Raw genomic sequence first — 24,344 nt, 5'->3', positions numbered from 1 at the left:
TCAGAGGCCTTCTTTCATTTGTGTTTTAAATAGTATGAGCAGGCTTGGTGGAGAGGCTGGCCCCAACAGAACACCTCAGGCAAGGGGCTAGGCCTCTTCTCCATTCCTGTGAGGCTGTTCTTGGTGGTGTTTGCTGTCCTTGCCACAAATCCCTAACTGCTTTTTCACTCAGTCAAGAACTTGTCTTTGTGGCTGGGGACGCGCTGGGGGCAGAAGTCAGAGCGGAGGAGGCGGGAAAAGTAGACAAGGATCATGACATCCAGCATGAGCAGGATGGCCAGCAGGAAGGTTCCCAGGGTCCTCTGGCCAGCATAACCCAGGAAGAGATGGGTGAGGTAGGCCTGAGGGGCCAGGCGGAAGAGGAAGTACATGACCAAGTTGATGTATTTGTTGACCCGATAGAGGAGGAGATGCTGGGCATTATTGATCTTCATCATCATGCGTATCGTAAGGAAGATGTTGCTGACCTCCACCAGCAGTGTTAGGACACCCCCACCAACAAATCTGCTCCAAAAGATGCCTGAAAAGAAGGCACCCATAGCCTACAAGGCAAGGGAGAGAATGCGTTAGGGCCCGGATACCACGGTTTTCTTGGAAGTTAGTGGGAATATCCAGGGTATCAGAAGGAGGGATAAGAAATCCTTTAATAGCTTCACTCTGAAACAAAGTTTACAGTGGATTCAACAGTAGTAAATCTTGATCTCTGCCCACACTCTGGCTGGAAGGCCATGATTGCTGGCTTTAAGTAGTGAACCAAGGGCTCATTCTGCAAGCCCTCAGCACTGTAGCATGTGGGACACGGTGGGGATGGGGTTTAGAAAAGATGGTCTTTACAGGTTAGGTACTTTCAGGTATAGGCACCAGGCCTATACCACATCCCCAGCTTCTCACTTACCATGACGTGGTGGACGAGGTATTCCCAAGAAGCTCTTGACTGATGGCTAATCACGATATCCACCGTGTCGTGGATGAAATACCCTAGCCGAGGGATGGGGGAGAGGTTGTAAAGGGTACCGAATTAGAAGTTTATCCCTGTCTCCCCACCCATTTAATGCCTCCCGGCAAGATCTACCTGCGGAGAAGCAAACAAGCAGGTAGCCAGAAAGCGACCATGCTTTCTCAATCTCCACCAGCATCTCAGGGGTCTGCCATATACTGAAAGGGAAGAAGGCAAGCTCTCATCATTTCAGTATCCCAAAGGTCCCACAAATCCTATTACCGTAGCCAGTCCACTATTGGCTGACGGGGGAGCGAGAAGGGGCTTGGCTGAAACCCAGGTGTGTCCCGTTTCCCAGGTGATAACACCCTCCCCCGCCCTACCCCTCACCCCGCGCCGCCTGGGGCTGCCGCCGCTCCTGGTTGGACAGCATTCCAAGCCGAGAATCAGGTGAGACTGCCTGGGCCATAGCCCGCCGGTGAGTGATGGAAAGAGGAATCCCCAGCCACCTTCACTCCCCCAGCCCTCCACTCACCACAGCAGCGCCCAGATCCCTGACACAATGGAATGCGCGAAGGAGACGAGCAGGTTATGCCAGCGCCAGGTCCGCAGAGGGTCGGCCCGCACGTGCGCAGGCAGGGGCAGGCGACAGAGCGCGTGCCGGACTGCCCGGAAGGTCAGCGTGGCGCCCAGGAGAAGCGGCAGGGCGGGGACCAGCATTGGGGGCATGCTGGCCCTCCCTGCCTCTGTCCGCCCTCTAGGGGGCCTCCTCCGGCCGTTTGGGGACGGGGCTCCCTCGCGGACCAGTCCACCCTGGATCCCTGTCCTGCCAGCGCCGACTTCACACACACGGTTTCAGCAGAGCCTTGTAGGCCCCTTCGCTCCTCCCGTCCCCTCCCCGCCGGCCTCTGCCCCCGCCCCCAGCCGCCCGCGCCCCCGCCCCGCCCCGCCCTACCCGCCTGTCCCCGCCCCTCCGGCGCCTCTGCAGCGCAAAGAGCAATAGCCCCATTTCCCCCCGGGCCCGCCAGGCTTCCGCGGACTTCGGTCAAAAGGAGCTGTCCTGGGGGCGCCGCCGCCGCCACCGAGCCACCCCTCACTGGCGCCTCCCGACGGCCGACGGAGTCCCACTTCGCTCGCTTGTCCTCGTTAACCCGCAGCCACCCTTTCCCCAGGCGTTCCGGCTCTCCAGCCTGGGCGCTTCCTGAGAGAACTTTCTCTCCGCCTTCAACTGTTTGGTGGGCAGAGCGGAGCTGAGCAGACCCGTCACAATCCACGTTCCTAATCCCTGGTCCCAGGGACCAGCCGGTACCCAGCTTCGGACGGTGCTCTCCGCCCGGACCTTGTTCCACTGGATCACTAGTTTCTTGGGGCCCAAGACGTACACGTTTACCTGCCTCTACCTCGTCCCGCACCGAGTCGGTGCCTAGAAACTGTCGACTAACCCGTCAGCACCCCTCCTCCCAGCCGGCTCTTGGGCTCCTGGGGCCGCGCGGCACTCACAGTCCTCCCTGACAGTCCCAGCTCGCTTCTCCCCGCTCCCTAGAGGCTGGGGCGGGGAAGACGGCCGATTTGCCCAGGCCGCTAGAGTGACTCTGCAGCCCAGTGGACTGGCGCAGAGGCAGCTCTCGACCACAAGGTGTCAGCCTATCCTCACCATGGCGCGGGATCCCCTCCCACCGCCAAAGTAAAGAGGTGATTGTTTTGGGTGGAGAGTTAGCCAGACTCTGCAAACAGAAGGGCGGTGGAGAGCTGGGGGGGGGGGGGGGGGGGTGCGGAGGGGGCGGAGGTGCTGTGAGTGGGAAGTATCAGAAGCCTTGAGGCGCCAAGAGGTTTGGGTGTTTGCTCTGTTTCCCCTGCTGACTCCAAGGTTACACATTAACCCCTCTGGGGCTCCTTGGTCAACCCAGGCCTGATCGGTTTCTAGGTGAGAGCACGGAGTGTCCCGGCTGAGCGGTTTTCCCCCTTGCGCTCCCCTTTGCTCTCAGGGCAGCTTTGTCCGCCAGCCACACCGGCCTGAGCCAGACGGGGACTGAGGGGGGTGGTGCGTCATGAGGGGCCCTTCTAGTGGTCATCCCGCGTGGATAAGTTTGGGCACCCTTTCAAGGAGCTGAAGATAAACACCCCTTTTCTCACATTCCTCGCCCACTCAGAAATAGGGACGCTGTCCCTTAGCTCATCACCATCCTTCCTGCTTCCTTAACTGAGCTTTTATGGAGCTATGGAGCTCGTGATGAGCAGGAGGCGCCATGGAGAGACCTGAAATTAAACACACTTCTGATCAAGACCTTAAACAATTGTACTAACCAGCCCCCTATCTCTGGGCAGAACCCTTGAACTCTTATCAGCCGAACGACCATCTTTCTCCCTCTCCCCGATTCTTTCAGGTAGCAGTCCACTTCCCTCCCATCTTCTCCCAAGGAGGGCCTCTCTAGTTAAGTGTTGAAGTCAGATTACTCTGCTGCAGCGGCAAGCGTTGTATGTGTGCTCTGGGAATTGAGAGTGTTGACGAGCGCAGACCTCACCAGTCGGGACAGCCCGGAAACCGTGTTGCATCCTCCCTAGGTGAATCAACTTACACAGCTCAGGGTTTCCCCGGTCCCTCCCTAGGCAAACACGAAACTAGCCTTGCACCCTGCCCACAGACCGAGAGTGCTGACTCGGTTCAGTTTTGGTAGTTGATCGTTTGCGTGCTAATGAGAATCTGCCCTGTACTTCGAAAACAGCGTGATTAGTGGGCAGAGTGGGGCAGAGAGAGATCCGTCCTTTCTTCCCACCCTCTCTTGGCCTGCGCGGGGAACCCCTCCGGTCTAAGGAAGAACTGCAAGGGCCGGATGCGGCCACGTGTGTAGGCAGTGGCTGGTACAGTGCTGACCTTTGCGGGGCGTGCCGAGAAATGGCACATCGCCCTATTCCTTGGACCCTAGAAGGCCGACTGCGGATCCGGACTGAAGGAAGTGTGCAAATGAGCAGAGACAAATAAGAGGCCGAACCAACACCTAGCTCCACTAGCTCCGCCCCGTAATTATCTTGAATGGCAGTGGGCGTGGTTCTAGAGAGGGCGGGTCCGCGCACGCGCTGCCTTTGGGTTTGGGGGTTCCGGAATTGTGACTCTGAGAAATGAGATGGAGAAGTACGAGCGGATCCGAGTGGTGGGCAGAGGTGCCTTCGGGTGAGCCAGGGCTCTGGGGGAGGAAAGCGCTTGGGGAGAGGGAAAATGAGCCCCCCAATTCTGACCTCAAAATCGCCGCCCGTGTAGCCCCGCCCCGAGGTGTGAGTGCCCACTCCGGGAAGCCCCTCCCAGGCTTCCGGTTCTAGTCCTGGTTGGGAAACTCCGCCTCCAAGGAGGTCACGCCCCCGGCCGGCCTTCGCGGCCCTCGCAGAGTTTGTTCTTTAATCCTGACTCATTCATTCAACAAATGCTGAGCGTCTGCTATACTTGTCAGGTTTTCGGTGTTGGGTATACAGTTAAGACTTGGATTACTGTGATATTGAATGGTTTGCCTTGGAGACGAACAGAGATCATTCTGTCATTTTTGAGATTGCATCCAAGTACTGCATTTCGGACTCTTTTGTTGACCATGATGGCTACTCTATTTCTTCTGAAGGATTCCTGCCCACAGTAGTAGATAAAATGGTCATCTGAGTTAAATTCACCCATTCCAGTCCATTTCAGTTCGCTGATTCCTAGAATGTCGACATTCACTCTTGCCATCCCTTGTTTGACCACTTCCAATTTGCCTTGATTCATGGACCTGACATTCCAGGTTCCTATGCAATATTGCTCTTTACAGCATCGGAGCTTGCTTCTATCACCAGTCACATCCACAGCTGGGTATTCTTTTTGCTTTGGCTCCATCCCTTCATTCTTTATGGAGTTATTTCTCCACTGATCTCCAGTAGCATATTGTGCACCTACTGACCTGAGGAGTTTCTCTTTCAGTATCCTATCATTTTGCCTTTTCATACTGTTCATGGGGTTCTCAAGGCAAGAATACTGAAGTGGTTTGCCATTCCCTTCTCCAGTGGACCACATTCTGTCAGATCTCTCCACCATGACCCGCCCGTCTTGGGTTGCCCCACAGGCATGGCTTAGTTTCATTGAGTTAGACAAGGCTGTGGTCCTAGTGTGATTAGATTGACTAGTTTTCTGTGAGTATGGTTTCAGTGTGTCTGCCCTCTGATGCCCTCTTGCAACACCTACCGTCTTACTTGGGTTTCTCTTACCTTGGGCATGGGGTATCTCTTCACGGCTGCTCCAGCAAAGCGCAGCCAATGCTCCTTACCTTGGACGAGGGGTATCTCCTCACCGCTGCCCTTCCTGACCTTCAACGTGGGATAGCTCCTCTAGGCCCTCCTGTGCCCGCGCAGCCACAGTGTGGGGTTGGTCCTCCCAGCCACCGCCCCTGGCCTTGGGCGTGGAGGCATGGGGTATCTCCTCCTGGCCGCTGCCCCTGACCTCGGACGCTGGGTATCTCCTCTTGGCCGCCCCCCCTGACTTCGGATGTGGGGTAGCTGACCTAGAGCCAGACATCCTGGAATGTGAAGTCAAGTGGGCCTTAGAAAGCATCACTACGAACAAAGCTAATGGAGGTGATGGAATTCCAGTTGAGCTATTCCAAATCCTGAAAGATGATGCTGTGAAAGTGCTGCACTCAATATGCCAACAAATTTGGAAAACTCAGCAGTGGCCACAGGACTGGAAAAGGTCAGTTTTCATTCCAATCCCAAAGAAAGGCAATGCCAAAGAATGCTCAAACTACCGCACAATTGCACTCATCTCACACGCTAGTAAAGTAATGCTTAAAATTCTCCAAGCCAGGCTTTAGCAATATGTGAACCATGAACTTCCTGATGTTCAAGCTGGTTTTAGAAAAGGCAGAGGAACCAGAGATCAAATTGCCAACATCTGATGGATCATGGAAAAAGCAAGAGAGTTCGAGAAAAACATCTATTTCTGCTTTATTGACTATGCCAAAGCCTTTGACTGTGTGGATCACAATAGACTGTGGAAAATTCTGAAAGAGATGGGAATACCAGACCACCTGACCTGCCTCTTGAGAAGTTTGTATGCAGGTCAGGAAGCAACAGTTAGAACTGGACATGGAACAACAGACTGGTTCCAAATAGGAAAAGGAGTACGTCAAGGCTGTATATTGTCACCCTGTTTATTTAACTTATATGCAGAGTACATCATGAGAAACGCTGGACTGGAAGAAACACAAGCTGGAATCAAGATTGCCGGGAGAAATATCAATAACCTCAGATATGCAGATGACACTACCCTTATGGCAGAAAGTGAAGAGGAACTCAAAAGCCTCTTGATGAAAGTGAAAGTGGAGAGTGAAAAAGTTGGCTTAAAGCTCAACATTCAGAAAACAAAGATCATGGCATCTGGTCCCATCACTTCATGGCAAATAGATGGGGAAACAGTGGAAACAGTGTCAGACTTTATTTTTTGGGGCTCCAAAATCACTGCAGATGGTGACTGCAGCCATGAAATTAAAAGACGCTTACTCCTTGGAAGGAAAGTTATGACCAACCTAGATAGCATATTCAAAAGCAGAGACATTACTTTGCCAACAAAGATTCGTCTAGTCAAGGCTATGGTTTTTCCAGTGGTCATGTATGGATGTGAGAGTTGGACTGTGAAGAAGGCTGAGCACCGAAGAATTGATGCTTTTGAACTGTGGTGTTGGAGAAGACTCTTGAGAGTCCCTTGGAGTGCAAGGAGACCCAACCAGTCCATTCTAAAGGAGATCAGCCCTGGGATTTCTTTGGAAGGAATGATGCTAAAGCTGAAACTCCAGTACTTTGGCCACCTCATGTGAAGAGTTGACTCATTGGAAAAGACTCTGATGCTGGGAGGGATTGGGGGCAGGAGGAGAAGGGGACGGCAGAGGATGAGATGGCTGGATGGCATCACTGACTTGATGGACATGAGTCTGAGTGAACTCCGGGAATTCGTGATGGACAGGGAAGCCTGGCGTGCTGCAATTCATGGGGTCGCAAAGAGTCGGACAGGACTGAGCGAGTGATCTGATCTGATACAGTTAAGACCAAAACAGGCGTGGTCTTCTCCCTCTTGGAGCTTACATACTACCGGAAAATTATACTATAAACAGGCCATTGTTAAAGCAGTGATTAACAAACTGTGAGAATAGAGTACAACATGAGGGAGTGTTCATTTGGGATGGTTAAGGAAAAGTTCTCTGAGAGGTGAAATTTAAAATCAAAACTTGAGGAATGAGGATCAATACGTAGTGAAAAAAGCAAAGCTTCTCAGGCTAAGGAAACAGCTTTTGCTAACGTCCTCACGTGGGAAAGAATTCAGAATATTCAAGGAACTGAGAAGAAGACTAATGTCATTGGAATGTAATGGGCAAGGTAAATAATGGAATAAAATGTGATTGTCACAGAGGGCGGGAACCAGATTATGGCCTTGTGTGTGTGTGTGCATGCTAAGTCACTTTAGTGACTTTAGTTCCACCCTGTGCGACCCCATGGACTGTGGCCCGCCAGGCTCCTCTGTTCATGGATTCTCCAGGCAAGAATACTGGAGTGGGTTGCCATGCCCTCCTTCAGGGGATCTTCCAGACTCAGGGATCCAACCCGCAGCTAACTCCTGCATCTCCTGAGTTGCAGGCAGATTCTTGACTGCTGAGCCACCTGGGAAGCCCTTATGGCCTTGTAGGCAGAGGTAAAGAAGTTGAATTTATTTACTTAGGGTGTCAAGGAAAAGAGATTTAAGCAAAGGAATGGTCTTGATTTGAGTTGCATTTTTACAATGTCACTGATTCTGCAAGTGGAATTTAGATTTGAGGTGACAACAGTGAGAAGGACCATTTGAAGTCTAGTGTAGTATTTTAGGCAAGAAATGACGATTTGGTCAAGGATTATAGCAGAAGACACAGAAAAATGGATGGGTTCACAATATTTTGGAGGTAGTAGAAACAGCATTTACAGATATGTTAGTGTGAAATGGAAGAAAAATTCTGGCATGATTTTCGGGTGTCTGACTTTAATAACTAGTGGATGGTGTTATCATTTACTGAGATGGGAGGAACTGAGGAAGGAAAGGTTTTGAGGTCAGGGATCAAGAGTTTTGTATTTGTTACATTTTAGAACGCTTGTGGGCCATTCAGGTAGAGATACAAAACAGATAGTTGAATATGTAAGTCTGAGGCTCAGAGGAGATGTCTGAGCTGGAGATAGACATTTGATACTTAGACAATCCTTCATTCAGCAGATACTTGTAGAGCTCTTACTAAGTGCTGGGGTATGCACTAGGCTATGCAGTGGGGCTATAGTGGTGAAGGAGAAAGAACAAAACCCTGCTTTTATGAACACTGACTACAGAGTTGGAAGAAAATAATATAATGAACGGCTCCTGCTCACTGAGTGTTTTTGATGTGCCAGGCGGTGTGCTGAGTGCAGGACTTTCATTTTCTTATTTGATCCTCTCAACTACCTTGTGAGATGACCCTTTTTTTCCCAGAATCTGATGTCACATAATTTAAGACCAGATAACTTGTAAGAGGAGGAGCCAAGATTTGAACCCAGGCAGTTAACTCCAGAGTCTGTGGGGACTTACTGAGACCAAGACTAACTTTACCTCATTGAGCCTATGGTGAAACTGAGTCCCAGATAAGTTAAAAGACTTGCCAAAGGTCTCGCACAGTTTGTGGTCTGTTCTCCCTACTCCTCATTCGTGTTCTGTGCACTTACTTAGATGACTTCTTAATGTAGGTGCTTATTCCCCCATCCTAAGAAACATCCAGTCACCAGTCTGACCTGCTTGATATGTGGCTGGAGGCTCAGTCCCTACTCCTGTACTCCATGTCCTCAGGATTGTTCATCTGTGCTTGCGCAAAGCTGACCAGAAGCTGGTGATCATCAAGCAGATCCCTGTGGAGCAGATGACTAAGGAAGAGCGGCAGGCAGCCCAGAATGAGTGCCAGGTGCTCAAGCTGCTTAACCATCCCAACGTCATTGAGTACTACGAGAACTTCCTGGAGGACAAGGCTCTCATGATCGCCATGGAGTACGCACCAGGTGGGAAAGCCTCCTTGCATTGGCCTGAGGGCCTCTCGCCACTGGGACAACCCCGATTCCCTCTTTGGAGGGGGCTTGGCTGAGGGTCTGAGGTATATAGAGTTCTGACCCCAGGGGTGTGACACCGGCAGACCTTCCTTGCCCTGTCTGGGCCTTTAGTTTCATAAAAGGAAAGACTTAAGCACGGAGAAGCCTGGGTCTTGACGAGTTCCCTGTGGCTGCAGGCGGCACCCTGGCCGAGTTCATCCAGAAGCGCTGTAACTCCCTGCTGGAGGAGGAGACCATCCTGCACTTCTTCGTGCAGATCCTGCTGGCGCTGCATCACGTCCACAGCCACCTCATCCTGCACCGGGATCTCAAAACCCAAAACATCCTTCTCGATAAACACCGCATGGTCGTCAAGATTGGCGACTTTGGCATCTCCAAGATCCTTAGCAGCAAGAGCAAGGCCTACACGGTGCCTGGCGTGGAGGGGCCCTCAAGTGTGCTGGAGGTTTTGGGGGGGCCAGATCTATTTGGCATCTCTGTCTCCACCCCTGCACCCCCAAGGTCTTGGCCCCTGGGTCCCTGGCTGGGTGGTCCCGCAGGAGTAAACACTTTGGCCTGCTTTGGAGGGACTCTGTCTCTAAGTGGGCTTTGGGGCTGTAGCCTTGGTCCTCCCACCCCGGCTCTAATAGCAGCTCCCCTCCTGCAGGTGGTGGGTACTCCCTGCTACATTTCCCCTGAACTGTGTGAGGGCAAGCCCTACAACCAGAAGAGTGACATCTGGGCCCTGGGCTGTGTCCTCTATGAGCTGGCCAGCCTCAAGAGGGCCTTCGAGGCTGCGGTGAGTAAGTCCCCTGAAGGGGAACAGCTGGGAAATCCCTCCCTCTGTCTCCTGAAGTCCGTGGCCCCAAGCACCATTATGTCTCTCTCTTCAAGCTGGTTGGTGGATTACCCCAGGCCTAGGCTGCACCTCCTCTCACACTGTGGGTTCCTGAGGGTACGGTGTGTGTCCTCCCTTAAACTGGAGACTCCTGAGGGTAGGACTCTCCCATCAGATTAGGGACTTTCCTAAGGGCAGGACTTGAGTTTTCCCCAACAGGCAGCCAGTGGACAGGGCTGCAGCTCCCCATCAGAGGTTCTTGAAAGCCGGGTTTGGTTCCCCTATCCTCCTAGGAGTCCCCTTACCACACCCAAGGCTTCCAAGTGAGTGCAGGGCTGCAAGCACCCCACCAGGCTAGGGGCTGGAGCTGGGGTGCTGCTGATTTAAGAGCCTGGCTGAGGCTCCCCTGCCTTCACAGAACCTGCCAGCGCTGGTACTGAAGATCATGAGCGGTACCTTCGCGCCCATCTCTGACCGGTACAGCCCGGAGCTGCGCCAGCTGGTTCTGAGTCTGCTCAGCCTGGAACCTGCCCAGCGGCCGCCGCTCAGCCACATCATGGCGCAGCCGCTCTGCATCCGGGCGCTTCTCAACCTGCACACGGACCTGGGCAGTGTCCGCATGCGGAGGCCGGTGCAGCGAAGGGGGCGGGAGGAGGCCCTGGGAAGCAGGGGTTGGGGGGCACCCAGGGGAGGTCTGGGGCAGAGGGGTGCTCTGGGCCAGTCCTCTCTGCCTTAGTCTGGGATCGTCCTTGTCCTGATGCCCACCGCATTTGTCCCACAGGGCAGAGAAGCCCTTGGCCACTGGGCCACCCATGACCCCGGGCAGTACAGGAAGCAGGACCACCAGCGCTCGGTGCAGAGGTAAGTCGGGCGAGCGGGGCAACCACTGGGGTCCCTGCGGCGTTCGCACCTATGTAACGGGCCTGATGAGCTGTTCCCGCAGGCGTCCCCCGGGGACCTGCACGGCCGGCCATCCCGCCACCGCTGTCGTCGGTGTACACGTGGGGCGGCGGGCTCAGCGCGCCACTCCGGCTGCCCATGCTCAACACGGAGGTGGTCCAGGTGGCAGCCGGGCGCACGCAGAAGGCCGGCGTCACTCGCTCCGGGCGCCTCATCCTTTGGGAGGTGAGCAGCCGGCAGGGGTAGGTCAGAACCGAGGGGACTGGGGGTGCGGAGCTGAGCGCTCAGGCCCCGCCCACGCCCTCCCCGGTCCCCTCGCAGGCCCCGCCCCTTGGCGCGGGAGGTGGCGCCCTCCTGCCGGGGGCGGTGGAGCAGCAGCAGCCCCAGTTCGTCTCCCGTTTCCTGGAGGGTCAGTCGGGTGTGACTATCAAGCACGTGGCCTGCGGGGACCTCTTCACCGCCTGCCTGACTGGTGAGCCGGTCAGAGCCCTCCCCTGTGGGGACTCGGCTTTAAGAAGGCCCCCAGAGCAATTTCCATCAATTGCCTGTCATTTGCTAATCACGCTTTTATCTTTCAGGAGGTGCTTTACTTACAGATCTCCCTTAACTTTCCTAGCTGACCTGGCAAGGCAGTTAGATTCCCATTCAACAGATCTGGAAACTAAGGCTCAGAAGCTGTCACTTGTTCAGAGTCACACACTTGGGGAAGAAAGAACCCTGTCCTTGATTCCCCTCACCCAGTTCTTCCAGCCCTAGCTGCCAACTAACTTTTTCTCGTTCCTCTAATCCAAGGTTGCATTGGTCTGTCTGGAAGAACAGCTTAAACTGTCTCCTTTTCCCTTTCCTCACTGCCCCCTTCCCCAGACCGAGGCATCATCATGACCTTTGGCAGTGGTAGCAACGGGTGCCTAGGCCATGGCGGCCTCAATGACATCAGCCAGGTGGGTTGTGCCTGCACCCTGGGGAGGAGGAAGTGGGGAGATGGCAAGGAGCCCACATCTGAGAGCTGACACCCAGGTTGGGGGCAGGGGAATCCCCAGCAACCACGGTCCCAGTAGCTTCCAGGCTGCACCTGTTCTGGGCAACGTCTGGGGAAGTACAGAAAGACCAGGCTTCCCCAGTGGGTGCGGTACATGTGGGGGGTAGTTAAAGAGACAGCCACCTCACGAGAACCTGCAACTTCCAACTTCATCCTTACGGGAAATGCCGAGGCCTGGTGGCTAACCAGGCCCCTTGCCCAGTCTGCCCTTGCTTCCTCTCTCTCTCTTTCTCTCTAGCCCACCATCGTGGAGGCCCTGCTGGGCTATGAGATGGTGCAGGTGGCTTGTGGGGCCTCTCATGTGCTGGCCTTGTCCACTGAGCGAGAACTATTTGCTTGGGGCCGCGGAGATGGTGGTAAGCTTTCACTCTGTTCCAGCCTTTGGAACCCCCCAGCCGTGGTTTCATAGCCATGAACCCCCTTCATAGCCATCTTCTATCCCATGGCCTGTTCCCTTGCCCTTCTTTTCTCTCCGATTCATTTGTTCACTCCACAAACCTTCATTGTGCACCCACTATGCGCCCACCTTGTCCAGAGTGCTGGACAAGACGAATAAGATGTCGATTCCTTCGGGCGCTCATGATGTCACGAGAGAGAGTTCATTTCTCCAGCCATATTTGTTGTGGCCCTCTCTGGGTCAGGCATCAGGCTGGGCATTGAAACTAGAGACAGATGGGGTCCCTGTCCTTCTAGGGGACTCAGTCTAAGTGGAGGAGGGATCATAGAGGATATATCTCCGGCATGATAGAGGATAGACAGCTGCAGGGCTCCCCCGAAGATCCAGAGGTGTGGGAACCCAAGGAATGGCAAGAGGCTCCACTTGGAGAAGACAGATTTGGCATCTGAACAGGGCCTTAAAGGAGGAATAGGATTTTGACCCACAGAGGGGCCAAGGATGGGCATTTCAGCCTGGGAAACAGCCTTCATTCATGCTGTCACCTCCTCCCCATGTGTCCTCTTTATCCTAGTATCATCAGTCCTAAAGCTTGGACAAGCGCAGTCCTGGTTTCTCCTTATAGGTCGGCTGGGACTAGGCACCAGGGAGTCCCACAGCTGCCCCCAGCAGGTACCCATGCCCCCAGGACAGGAAGCCCAGAGGGTTATATGTGGCATTGACTCCTCTGTGATCCTCACAGTGCCTGGCCAAGCCCTGGCCTGTGGGAGCAACAGGTAAGTGGGAGCAGTAGGTAATTAGGTGCATTAAGATGGCTAGCCTCCCCACCCCCACTTAGCTGCCAGGGTTCCATCTGTCACTGCCTACCTCCCACCAAAGATTAGAAGTGAGGAGGGCTTGAGTTCAATCCAGGGTGGGACCTGATCAACCCAACCTGCTATGAGTTCAGCCCAGAGAGGAGGCCTGTCCCCTGGTGCACCAGCTCCTGCCCAGATAGGTGAGGGGGAGGACAGTCTATATAAAGTATGTCAGTTGAACTGGCTCCTGGCTCTGTCCTCAGGTTCAACAAGCTGGGCCTGGACCACCTCTCCCTAGGGGAGGAGTCTGCCCTACACCAGCAAGTGGAGGAGGCCCTGAACTTCACTCCATTAGGTTCTGCACCCCTGGACCAGGAGCCCCTGCTGAGTGTGGATTTGGGCACTGCTCATTCAGCAGCTGTAACTGGTAAGCAGGACCTGGATACAGGAGGCCAAAGGCAGGCTATCTTGGCTTCCTTGGGCCCTTTTCTTCCTTACCCCTCTCTTCCCCTACAGCCTCTGGTGACTGCTACACTTTCGGCAGCAATCAGCATGGGCAGTTGGGTACCAGTGCTCGCCGGGTCAGCCGGGCACCCTGTCAAGTCCAGGGCCTCCAGGGCATCAAGATAGCGATGGTGGCCTGTGGGGATGCCTTCACTGTTGCCATTGGGGCAGGTGATCAATGGACATTATGGGGACAGATGAGAGTATGGGCAGACCCTTGGGCAGTGGGGGGTTATGCTCAGGGCTGCTGAACTCAGCAACCCCATGTGGGGGCCGGTAGGGCAATCTAGGAGGCTAGCTGCCTGCTAAACTCTGTCCTTGTCCCATTGCTTTCCTTGGGATTCTCTTTGGCAGAAGGTGAAGTGTACTCCTGGGGCAAAGGGGCCCGAGGTCGCCTGGGAAGGAGAGATGAGGACGCTGCACTCCCTAGGCCAGTGCAGCTGGATGAGACCCAGCCCTACACGGTGACCTCTGTGTCCTGTTGCCATGGCAACACTCTCCTGGCTATCCGCCGTGAGTTATAACTTCACCCTCACCCACACAAGGGTTAACCCAGCTGGCTCCTGCCCATACTCGCATCCCCAGTGGTCACACCCCAAATTGCTAAAAGCATCTTCAGCTCCCAGATAAATGAAAGCAGAAGCTGCAGGGCCAAAGTGAGCTCCCAGGGTGGGCAAGGGTAGGCACTTCTTGGGCCTCACTGAAGGGCTGCCCCCTCTGCTCCCTGGGGATCAAACTCATTCTTTCTCCTCCAGCCCTCAAGTCCAGTTTCCATTTGAACCTCTGTTTCTGGGCCTGGCAGGGTCCAGAGTCCAGGGCCCTGTGTGGGAGAGTGGAGGGAGCTGAGGCTTGCTGGAGGCACCGCTCTCTGGGAGGCTGCAGGGATTTCTCTTTTGTATTCCCCAGCTGTCACGGATGAGCCAGTCCCCCCTTGACACACCTGGATACACTGCTGGGCTACCCTGATATTGCTTCTCCTGTGAATGGTCTTGAAAAGTGCAGGCGCCACACTGGATTGTATCATCAATGGGGTATAAGGACCAGTAAAACCCCTGCTCTGCTTTTGGCTCTGGATATGGGCTTCCCTGGTGGCTCGGTTCGATCCCTGGGTCAGGGAGGTCTCCTGGAGTAGGAACTGGCAACCCACTCCAGTATTCTTGCCAGGAAAATCCCCTGGACAGAGGAGCCTGGCAAGCTCCTACAGGGCTACAGTCCATGGGGTCACAAAGAATTGGGACACGACTTAGCGACTAGACAACAACAAATGTAAAACTCAACCCACCCACCTCCCCCAGCATCCTAGTTTCCCCTCCCCACCCCTTCTTTTCTTTAGTTAATGTCCCCAGGGTTCAGTCTGGCTAGAGCTGGAGGCCAGAGTAACTTTGGGAAGCAGGGTGGTCTCCGGAGCCTCTGCAGAGAAAGGCTGGAGGTGGCTGTGTGCGCCACCCAGACCCTGCCCCTTCCTCCAGTTAGAAAGTAAGTCCCTGCTGTCTACTGGGAGAGCAGCAACGTGCCTTGGACTAGTGCAAGCTGGGGCCTGCCTGGACTGGCCATTCCAGCGACCTAGCCCCTGCATCGCCCGGGGCAGGGAGGTCCCAGGAGTGCTGCCTCCCGCCCCCACTCCTATATCCAGAGGCAGGGGTTTACATAGTTTCTGAGTGCCTCCCTTCCCCTGCGGGAGTGCATGGGCTGCCGTACACTCCATGCCAGTCCCTCAAAGCAGGTTGGGAGAAGGGGTAGCTGGCTGGACCAGACTAGTTTCCCAGATGACTGGGAGGTAGCGCCAATAAAAAAAAAAAAAAAAAACAGCTGCCTGCCTAGAGTGTGGTCTCTTCAGGGGTGGGGGCGGCCACCCCAGGGCTGGGCTGGGCTGGGCTGGGCTTGATCTGGGCAGCAGAGCCGCAGTCCTGGGAGGAATGTGGGCGCAGCCTGAGGCTGGGGCCGAGGTTCCTCTGGCGCGGGCCCCAGCCCAGCCTCCCTGCCCAGCTGGACTCCCCGGATCTGGTTGCTATGCTTCAGCTGCCTAGCACCTGGAGGCTGGGGCCCCGGGCCCCTGGGCGACACGTGGCCCCCGAGACCGAGCTGTTGACTCCGGATAAGCGAATCTTTGTGGCGTGGCCCGGCCAGTCCCCCGAGGCCCTCCGTCCCATCCAGCGTCCGAGCTCCTTCCGACCTCCCCAGCCCTGGAGAGAAGCGGGGCCTCGGTTTTTCTTCCCCAGGGGAAGGGGGAACCCCTGCTCCTCGGCGGTGGCGAGTCTGGCAGAGCGCCGACCCCGAAGCCGCCGGCCGGCCGGGTGGGTGGGGAGCGCGGCAGAGCGGGCGCTAGGACCGCACGGGCGCAGCCCCGCCCCCTCTTCCGGCGGGCGGGCTCAGGGGCCGCCAGCGGGCCCCGGCCGCCAGTCGGCGCCGCCCGGAGCCGGGAGCGCGGCCGGAGCGAGGCACGGGCTGTGGGGCCTTCGCGCGCCCGGCCCCGCTCGCCCGTGCCCGCCCGCCATGCCCGGCTTCGACTACAAGTTCCTGGAGAAGCCCAAGCGGCGGCTGCTTTGCCCGCTGTGCGGGAAGCCCATGCGTGAGCCCGTGCAGGTTTCTACCTGCGGCCACCGCTTCTGCGACACCTGCCTGCAGGAGTTCCTCAGGTGCGGCCCGGGGCGGGGGGAGCGGGGACGGCCGGCCGGCGGGGACGGGAGACGCTGTCCCGGGAGGGCCGGGGCCGGGAGCATGCCGGCTCTTTGTCTGTGCCGCGGCTCGGTGACCTCAGGGGTGCCCACCGTGACGTCACGGGGCTGCGGTGACGTCACGCCCCGAGGGAGGGCCACCCCCCCCACGCATGAATCCGTCGGGTCCCGCGTGCCACGCGCCGGGTGGGACGAATCCCGTGCCTTCCCGCGGGGTGGAGGTGGGAAAGGACGCCCTTCCTGACCTGCGGCCGGCCCTTCCCCCTCACCTGAGAGCCAGAGCGGCCTCGGCCTTGAACTTTGAGTCCTTCTGGGAAGAGGAGGACTAAACCCTCTGTCCCTCGCGGAGCCTTAAGCCTCCGGAGTTTTCACCCATCTAAGCCCTTCTCATCTTTCGATGTTCCCAGAACGGCAGCTATTGTTCTCCCATTTCACAGATTCAAAGAAAAAATGCGACTTGCCCTCGGGTCGCGCAACTACCTACAGGCGCACAAGTACCTAACTGGGAGGGGGGGGGGGTGTCAGCGCGGGCCGTTTGTGCTCGAACGATAGGGGGAGAACTGTGACGCCCCGATCTTCAGTGAAGCAGGAGCCCGTTGTTGGGTGCCCCTCCCCGCCCCTGGGGGTCTTGGGTACCGCGGGTAGTCTGGATCGTTAGGGAGGGCCCCACACCCCGCCGTCTCCCTCCCCTGCTCATCAGTTCCTCGGCTCTTGGGCTCTAATCGAGTTCTGGGCGCCCTGAGCTGTCCTGAGTCTCCAGCCCGCGCTGGGAACTGCACCGTCCGGGGCGTGGGGAGGCCGGAAGAGGGAGCCCGGGCTCTTGGGGTCGTCCGCTGAGAGCCCCGGGGAAGGTGGGCCAGCCGCTGCCTTGTGTCGGGAGGCTGTATACTGAGGGTTCGCGGGGCCCAGGTTCGCGAGAGCACCTCCGGGGCTCGTGCCTGAAAGGCTCCCTAACTCCGTCCTCCGCGGCCCCTAGCCCTGCGGTCTCCGCAGGCCCCTTTGTTTTGTTGTGTTCCCGGCTGCCTGGACCGGTCCTGCCCTCACATATGCTCTTGCTCGAGCCGCGGTGCGGGCCCCCTCCTCCTTTTCCCTCCCTTCCTCCCTCCTCCCTCCTCCCGTCCGTGTACACACGCTCTCCTACCGACACACAGCCCCATTGTCTTCTCCCTTGCCCTTCCCCGGCCCTCTGGTTTCCAGATGAGGCCAGCTGAGCCTCCCCCCATCCTCAGCTGACCCACCCTGCCTGCCTCGGGGGAGGATCGGGGGAGGGGGCTGTCAGGCTGGTTTCCCTCCCTTCTGCCCCTCTCGGCGGCTTCTGCCCCTCCCCCTCCCGGAAATCCCCTCTTCCTCTCCCCCAGCCCCCTCCCCCCATCCTGTCTTCTCCCCTGGGCTTGGGCCTCCACTGCACAGCCTGGAGCTCTCGGCCCCAGCCTCCCCCCACCCAGCGGCTCACTCCGAAGCCCGGGAAGGGAAGGGATGGTGGGACGGGCGCTGCCCCGCCCACCCTAACAGCTAGGGTGTCCGCCGTCCTGGGGGAACCTTTGTTCTGGCTGGGCCCCAAGCTGCCCAGGCTAATCTTCTGCCTGAAGCCTGGGGACTTGCCTCAGCCCCCCTCCCTGACTCCAGAACCACGAAGTCAGCACATTCCTGAAGCAGCCAGGCAGACCCCCCCCCTCCCCCAGGCCCACCCCTTGTCCCCTGCTCTTGCCAGGGCTATTACTCAGGTTGGTCCAGGAAGGCTGGTTGCCCCGTGGGCATGGGCACACCTCCTCAGTGCCTGGGCATGTATTCGTCTGGGCATTGGCAGCATGGCCAGTAGTAGTCGTGGGATCAGGGGGAGGAGATGGGTGCTAGAAATCCCTTGACCACACACAGGGAGCAGGGGACTGCCTGCGGCCTGCAAAGTGCCATCCTGGACAGGGGCGCCGTGTGGCCTCTGCTTCCACCTTTCGTCCTGGCCTGCCCTCCCACCTACCTACATACCTGACTCAGACTTGCCAGAAATGCCAGGCCTGAGGGCCTTCAGTCCTACTGGGTGCGCCTTTGCCCTGCCTAGGCTGCGCCAGGCAGCAGTGACTGGTCCTGGCTGGGGTCAGCAAGGCCATGCTGGCAGGAGGAGGCATGCCACAGGTTCCTGGAGTGCTGACAACCTGGTGTGGGGTTGGTGAAGGACCCGAGGGCAGCGGACTGGGTCAGCAGGCTTTGGATGCCCACTGTGCAGTGAACAGAGTCTTGGCTGTGCTTGTCTGGCCAGTTTTTCTGGGACTAGCCTCTCTTCTGTATGCAAGGTAGTAGAAACTGAGCTGTGAAATCAGGCAGGTGTATCCAGTTCACCTGGGAGCCCCAGTTCTTTCATCTGCCAAATGGGGACACTGAGCCCTTCTCAGGCAGGTGGTGAGAATGGGGTGGGAGTGTAAACACAGGACCTTGGGGCATCCTCCTTCTCTTTGCTTTAGAAGACACACCCACCTAGGAGGAGGGGGAGGTGGAGTAAGGTGGCCTCAAGCTGACCTTTGCCCTGGGATGTTGGCTGGGCACCCTTATGGGGACTGGACAGCCCTGGCACTTAATCTCAGCCCATCTCACCCTCCCCTGTGAGCTTCCAGCCCAGCCAGTGAACATCAACCTGGGGGACTGGGTGGCTGGGCAGCCTGTTCCTTTCCCAGTCCAGCTGCCGTCCTGGGGGGAGGGGTGCCAGCTGCCACCTGTTAGCCAAATGCTGCCTGAGGCAGCTGCCTCTGCCTCCGCTGGGCCCAGATCCCCCCTCCCCGGGACAGGAGCCGGGCTCTCTGGGGGTCCTGGAGAAGTGGGTACCCTCAGGCCTCTACTTGCCCTCTAAGGTGAGGCTGCCTGGGAACCATCTGGTGACACAGAGGCTGTTCTGGCTCGGAGGGGGGAGGGTGGCCCCGGGTCTCCCCTCCAGCTCTGTGACCCTGTCCCCTCCCCTTTCACAGTGAAGGAGTCTTCAAGTGCCCGGAGGACCAGCTTCCTCTGGACTATGCCAAGGTGAGTCCACCGTGCCAGGTACAGGCTCTTGCTGCCCTTGGCGGAGGCTGGAGCTGCCGCTGCAGCCAGTGGGCTCAGGGCCAATGTCAACCCAGTGCTGTGCGCCCCCACAAAGGTGGCCTGTTCCCTCCTACCAGGCCAGTTTGCAAATGAGGCCCGTGTTTGCCCTGGAGGGCGGGCACAATGCCCAGCTTGTGGGGGTGCACAGAGCTTCTCTGTGCCCACCAGAAGTGTTCCCCTCCTCTTTGGGTGGCTGGCCAGACCTGTGGCTGAGGGCCAGGACCCCTCTACAAGGGAGAAGGAAGCGGACGGTGTGGGGGCCGCCAGGAGCTGGGCAGGCTGACTGGCTGTCAACCTCAGAGGGAGCGCCCTGCGTCAGGGAATTGGGGAACCCATAATCTGAGGCTGGAGCAGATGCCACCTGCTGCGCTCTGTATGCCTGGGCTTGAGGGGAGTTTAGCGGGAGGGAGGTTATTCCTGGCTCTGAGGAAGCCATCAGCCTATGGGGGGGGGCGGGGGGGCACGGGCTGGAGTGGGCGGGAACTGGGGACTGTCACAGGCGCTGTCCCTGATCACTGCTCCTCGTGACCCCAGATCTACCCGGACCCAGAACTGGAGGTGCAGGTATTGGGCCTGTCCATCCGCTGCATCCATAGCGAGGAGGGCTGCCGCTGGAATGGCCCCCTTCGGCACCTACAGGTGAGCCTCTGCCCCGGGTGGCAGGACACACCCGACCCCGGCAGGCACTAACTTAGCCCCTCCCACCAGGGCCACCTGAATACCTGCAGCTTCAACGTGGTGCCCTGCCCCAACCGCTGCCCCGCCAAGCTGAGCCGCCGTGACCTGCCTGCGCACCTGCAGCACGACTGCCCCAAGCGGCGGCTCAAGTGCGAGTTCTGCGGCTGTGACTTCAGCGGGGAGGCCTTCGAGGTGGGTGGGGCCTCGGGGAGGGGGCGGGGCACCCGGGGTCAGGGAGCCCTGAAGACTCAGCGCCCCCCCTCCCCGCCCCCGCGCTTCTGCAGAGCCACGAGGGCGTGTGCCCGCAAGAGAGCGTGTACTGTGAGAATAAGTGTGGTGCCCGCATGATGCGGCGGCTGCTGGCCCAGCATGCCACCTCCGAGTGCCCCAAGCGCACCCAGCCTTGCACCTACTGCACCAAGGAGTTCGTCTTCGACACCATCCAGGTAGGCCCTTCCTGAGTCCGGACGGGGTCCGCGGGACCAGGAGCAGGGAGTCGGGCTGCTGACTGCTCCGCTCTGCCTCTGGGCCATAGAGTCACCAGTACCAGTGCCCAAGGCTGCCTGTGCCGTGCCCCAACCAGTGTGGCGTGGGCACCGTGGCTCGGGAGGACCTGCCAGGTCACCTGAAGGACAGCTGTAGCACCGCCCTGGTGCTGTGCCCGTTCAAAGACTCCGGCTGCAAGCACAGGGTGAGATGCCTTTTTTTCTTCTCCTCAGCTCCCTTCTTGGTGCTTGAGACCTCAGACGTAGGCCCTGAGTGGTCCCTGCCGTGCTGCCCGGAAGGCCCAGTCCTTCCTCTGCTGGCCGGCTCCAGCCTTATTAGTGCCTTGTTTTCCCCATTCAGGGCTCGGTGCCCACTACCCTGTATCCACTTCCTCCCCTCTCCCCTGAACTCGCCCCTATTCACTCTCCTCTCTTTCCCCCATGGCCTGGGGCTTTGCCGACAGTGCCCTAAGCTGGCGATGGCACGGCACGTGGAGGAGAGCGTGAAGCCGCATCTGGCCATGATGTGTGCCCTGGTGAGCCGGCAGCGGCAGGAGCTGCAGGAGCTGCGAAGAGAGCTGGAGGAGCTGTCGGTGGGCAGTGATGGCGTGCTCATCTGGAAGATTGGCAGTTACGGGCGCCGGCTCCAGGAGGCCAAAGCCAAGCCCAACCTCGAGTGCTTCAGCCCCGCCTTCTACACGCACAAGTACGGCTACAAGTTGCAGGTGTCTGCGTTCCTCAACGGCAATGGCAGTGGCGAGGGCACCCACCTCTCACTCTACATTCGCGTGCTGCCAGGTGCCTTTGACAATCTCCTCGAGTGGCCCTTCGCCCGCCGTGTGACCTTCTCCCTACTGGATCAGAGTGACCCTGGGCTGGCGAAGCCACAGCATGTCACTGAGACCTTTCACCCTGACCCAAACTGGAAGAATTTCCAAAAACCAGGCACTTGGCGGGGCTCCCTGGATGAGAGTTCTCTGGGCTTTGGTTACCCCAAGTTCATCTCCCACCAGGATATCCGCAAGCGAAACTATGTGCGGGATGATGCGGTCTTCATCCGTGCCTCTGTTGAATTGCCCCGAAAGATCCTCAGCTGAGAGCAGACCAAGCAGCAGGAGAAGGGGGGAGGGCAGTGACCTCCATCGGGCATGGCTGAGCCTGGAGAGGGGGCGGACCCCCTTACAGCTGCTGCTGCCGAGGCTCTGGTACCCTGTTCCCCCTCCCTCCTTCCCCACCACCCTCAGGTGCCTCCTATTGGTGCTTCAGCCCTGACCTCGGGGAAGAGCAGGTCTTAGGGTCATCAAGGGCTTGGAAACCAGCGAGCCCCCGGACCTGTCTCCTGGACAGGGCAGACACGCCTTGGTGCCGGCTACACTCTTCCCGGGACCGAGGTGCCTGCTGGTGCTATGTCCCAAGAGCCATAGGGGGGAGGGGGAGTTGGGAAACCGAGAGGGTAGTTAAAATAATCTTGAGATCGGATTTCTCTTATCCTTTCCCCAGCTGTGTCCCCTCTGGTTATTTATTTACTTAGTGCCAGGAGGGCACAGCGGGGAGCCCTGATTTTTAATAAATCCTGAATTGTATTTATTAACTTGGTTCCAGCCTGACTCATCCAGGTTGCTTAGGGTCCTGGAAGGCTAGGCCCTAGGGTGAAGTCAAGGGACCGGGGCGGGGCCTGCAACCGTTCTGGCCCGAATCCAATGGCGCTCATGGATCGCCCTCTGGTGGAAGACAGAGGGACTGCAAGGGGCTTTGTGTGGAAGAGTTGCCTGCTGCTGCCCTCTGGTGATCTGTGAGGGAGCTGCAGGCTCAACACAATAAGGGCTATAGTTCCTGATTCATACCCCACCAAAGACTAGTGCCTGTCCTTTGGCAGGTGTTTCTTGTAGCTACCATTCATTGAGTACTTTTGATATGGCAGACACTGCTAAGCATTTTATATGCATTATTTCACTTAAGTGCAATAGTTAATAAAAGGACCTTAGTGAGCTGTGATGAAGACAGTCCAAGTTCCCACCTAGCACAGGATATAGTCGGTCCTTTATGGGTTCCACATCCTTGAATTCAATCAAGAAAGTAAACTGGAAACACTTGGGGAAAGCTAAAAAGAGCAAAACTTATTGGCTACTCATGGGTAAATGGGTGTTACATTGTATTACATATTATAATCTATAGATTACTTAAAGCATGTGGTAAAATGTATGTAGGTTATATGCAAATATGCTATTTTCTATCAAGGACTTGAACATCTGTGGACTCGGGGAATTCTTTAAACCAATTCCCTGTGGATAATGAGGGATGACTGTGAGCCTAACTCCAAAGCCTTCAAGGTATTCAAAGCACTTAGATTTCCCCATCCATACTTGCTTTTCATACAGGCCTCAAAGGGGGTGCCTGTGATTATCCATATTTGAACTGACTTCAGTTATCTTCCAGCTATTTTGGGGCAGGGCCTGGATTTTTCTTCCCCTTATCACTGGATTCTGTTTTAAGCTCCAGCAATCCCTAGAATAGCTTCCTTTACTTCTGGCAATAGATTTGGTTTTGGATCTTCGCTATGCTTGCTTTTTGGCAAGTTACTTAGCTACATGACATCCTTACTCTCGCTGGTAAAATGAGAGTAATCCTGCTAGATTTGTAAAGATTAACTCATCAGCATAAAGTGCCTTACTCTTGCCTGGCCCTAAGAGGCCTGTGGATGGAAAATACTGTTCAGGCTCAGAGTATGGGAAGGAGAAGGTTCAAAGGCTGTAGCTTGCCGTCTGTACTTTCCCAGCCAGAAACTCAGGTGGAACAGCCCTTATCAGAAGTGACAGGAAAGGCCTATGCCTGAGACAGCAAGCCTGAGGAACTAACCAAAGCCTTCAAAAGGTCAAATTCACTCATCTAGGGAGAGACGAAGCCCTGGCTGCTTTGCTGAGAAACATGGCTCTTTCATGAGCTAAACCATCTTGGTATAGTGAGGCCTGGAAGCTGGTAAAAGACTGTGGGCTCTAGCAGAAGAAATGCCTTAAGCACAGACCTGGGTTTCCAGCACCAACAGGTGGAACCTCTTCTGCATTAGCCTTTCCCCAGAAGCCAGACCCCCACCTCCCCAGATCAAGTCCTCCCTCTGCTGGCAGCACTGTGCCACTGCACCACTCCAGGCGGTAGGGTCACATAGGTTGGTGCCTCCCTGGGTTGACCCCATACCCATACTGCTGATTCCGTGCCTCTGCAGGTGGTCATAATTGCTTATGGAACTCAAGGCAGGTTTTGCATCACAGTGTGAGTGGGGCTCAACTGTATACTCTGTTCAGCCTTGTTACTCTAGGCTGACTGTCGGTTTTCTTTCACACAGATGGAGTGAGGAGTAAAGGCAAAAAGTACCTTCATGAAAAAACACTCCACAGACAAGGGCATGCTCAAGGTGTTTTCGACTCCCATCAGTTTTGAGAACCACCTGTTAACCATCTGAAGGCACACTCACTGAGTTCTACAACCTGTGGGATCTTTCCTTCCCTCCATCACATCTTAGTCCAGACCCAAACTCAGCAGAAAAGGGGACACCTAAAGAGCTGTTGTGGATTTCCACCCCCCCCACCCCCCCCCCCGAGACAAAAAAAAAAAAAAAATCCAATCAGTACTCAACCTTTTAAGACTGAAATTGCCAAGAGGGCCACTTTTCATGTTACAGATTATTACAACACATCACTTGTCAGAGGTCCTCAGAAATTCCAAGATTTTCAAGGGGGAGGGGAGGGACATTCAGTCTTAAGTCAGCTTATTCACAAACCAGATCCCCATTTTTCAGTGACTGATTGTCCTTGAACACGGCAGTACAATGAACTGGGCCTCCACTGAAGGGCGGCAAACATAACCATCAAGTCCCACCAAGCCCCTGCAGCCCTGCCCAGGGCAGACGGCCAGTCAGGCGGATGCCCCCTGCAGGGGCTGACTCAGCACACCTGCC

At 56.7% G+C, this 24,344-nt stretch overlaps 3 protein-coding genes and 1 long non-coding RNA gene across 5 annotated transcripts; 2 read left to right on the top strand and 2 right to left on the bottom strand.

The window, feature by feature from the left end:
* Nucleotides 1-9: 9 nt before the first annotated feature.
* Nucleotides 10-1,848, bottom strand: TLCD1 (TLC domain containing 1). Its single transcript, XM_006042176.3, has 4 exons — nt 1,473-1,848; nt 1,073-1,155; nt 896-978; nt 10-542 (listed from the first exon to the last, which is right to left on the bottom strand). The coding sequence occupies exons 1-4, from the start codon at nt 1,664-1,666 to the stop codon at nt 165-167; spliced, it is 738 nt and encodes a 245-aa protein (XP_006042238.3). The 5' UTR covers nt 1,667-1,848; the 3' UTR covers nt 10-164.
* Nucleotides 1,849-2,703: 855 nt separating this feature from the next.
* LOC123332681 lies at nt 2,704-3,970 on the bottom strand. The gene is made up of 2 exons (XR_006549638.2): nt 3,810-3,970; nt 2,704-3,193 (listed from the first exon to the last, which is right to left on the bottom strand). It is a non-coding gene; the product is annotated as an uncharacterized LOC123332681 (long non-coding RNA).
* Nucleotides 3,971-3,980: 10 nt separating this feature from the next.
* Nucleotides 3,981-14,562, top strand: NEK8 (NIMA related kinase 8). 2 transcript variants are annotated; one of them, XM_006042175.3, is made up of 15 exons: nt 3,981-4,106; nt 8,784-8,989; nt 9,214-9,446; nt 9,684-9,815; nt 10,273-10,481; nt 10,636-10,715; nt 10,798-10,979; nt 11,076-11,226; nt 11,619-11,695; nt 12,032-12,149; nt 12,813-12,963; nt 13,248-13,411; nt 13,501-13,659; nt 13,843-14,001; nt 14,395-14,562. In XM_006042175.3, the coding sequence occupies exons 1-15, from the start codon at nt 4,060-4,062 to the stop codon at nt 14,421-14,423; spliced, it is 2,097 nt and encodes a 698-aa protein (XP_006042237.1). In that variant the 5' UTR covers nt 3,981-4,059; the 3' UTR covers nt 14,424-14,562. The 2 variants fall into 2 exon arrangements, with proteins under 2 accessions (XP_006042237.1, XP_025136772.1); XM_025280987.2 differs by lacking the exon at nt 13,501-13,659.
* A 1,315-nt stretch (nt 14,563-15,877) lies between these two features.
* Nucleotides 15,878-21,983, top strand: TRAF4 (TNF receptor associated factor 4). The gene is made up of 7 exons (XM_025280988.3): nt 15,878-16,124; nt 19,118-19,169; nt 19,764-19,868; nt 19,938-20,099; nt 20,192-20,353; nt 20,443-20,598; nt 20,857-21,983. The coding sequence occupies exons 1-7, from the start codon at nt 15,982-15,984 to the stop codon at nt 21,487-21,489; spliced, it is 1,413 nt and encodes a 470-aa protein (XP_025136773.1). The 5' UTR covers nt 15,878-15,981; the 3' UTR covers nt 21,490-21,983.
* The last annotated feature ends 2,361 nt before the right edge of the window (nt 21,984-24,344 follow it).

The sequence above is a fragment of the Bubalus bubalis genome, chromosome 3 (genome assembly GCF_019923935.1).
Source record: "Bubalus bubalis isolate 160015118507 breed Murrah chromosome 3, NDDB_SH_1, whole genome shotgun sequence".
Lineage (NCBI taxonomy): Eukaryota > Metazoa > Chordata > Mammalia > Artiodactyla > Bovidae > Bubalus > Bubalus bubalis.
The sequence above is the reverse complement of the archived record's forward strand: the minus strand, read 5'-3'. Positions and strand labels throughout refer to the sequence as shown.

What these genes read in the sequence shown, in the direction of transcription:
- TLCD1 (XM_006042176.3), bottom strand. Translation starts at nt 1,666, where the DNA reads ATGCCCCCAATGCTGGTCCCCGCCCTGCCGCTTCTCCTGGGCGCCACG. An exon ending in GGGATCTGGGCGCTGCTGTG is followed by an intron (nt 1,156 to 1,472) that starts GTGAGTGGAGGG and finishes CTTCCCTTTCAG; the next exon opens with TATATGGCAGACCCCTGAGA. An exon ending in ACCTCGTCCACCACGTCATG is followed by an intron (nt 543 to 895) that starts GTAAGTGAGAAG and finishes CTTGCCTTGTAG; the next exon opens with GCTATGGGTGCCTTCTTTTC.
- NEK8 (XM_006042175.3), top strand. Translation starts at nt 4,060, where the DNA reads ATGGAGAAGTACGAGCGGATCCGAGTGGTGGGCAGAGGTGCCTTCGG. An exon ending in AGAGGGCCTTCGAGGCTGCG is followed by an intron (nt 9,816 to 10,272) that starts GTGAGTAAGTCC and finishes CTGCCTTCACAG; the next exon opens with AACCTGCCAGCGCTGGTACT. An exon ending in CTGGCCTGTGGGAGCAACAG is followed by an intron (nt 12,964 to 13,247) that starts GTAAGTGGGAGC and finishes CTCTGTCCTCAG; the next exon opens with GTTCAACAAGCTGGGCCTGG.
- TRAF4 (XM_025280988.3), top strand. Translation starts at nt 15,982, where the DNA reads ATGCCCGGCTTCGACTACAAGTTCCTGGAGAAGCCCAAGCGGCGGCTG. An exon ending in TGCCTGCAGGAGTTCCTCAG is followed by an intron (nt 16,125 to 19,117) that starts GTGCGGCCCGGG and finishes CCCCTTTCACAG; the next exon opens with TGAAGGAGTCTTCAAGTGCC. An exon ending in TCGTCTTCGACACCATCCAG is followed by an intron (nt 20,354 to 20,442) that starts GTAGGCCCTTCC and finishes TCTGGGCCATAG; the next exon opens with AGTCACCAGTACCAGTGCCC.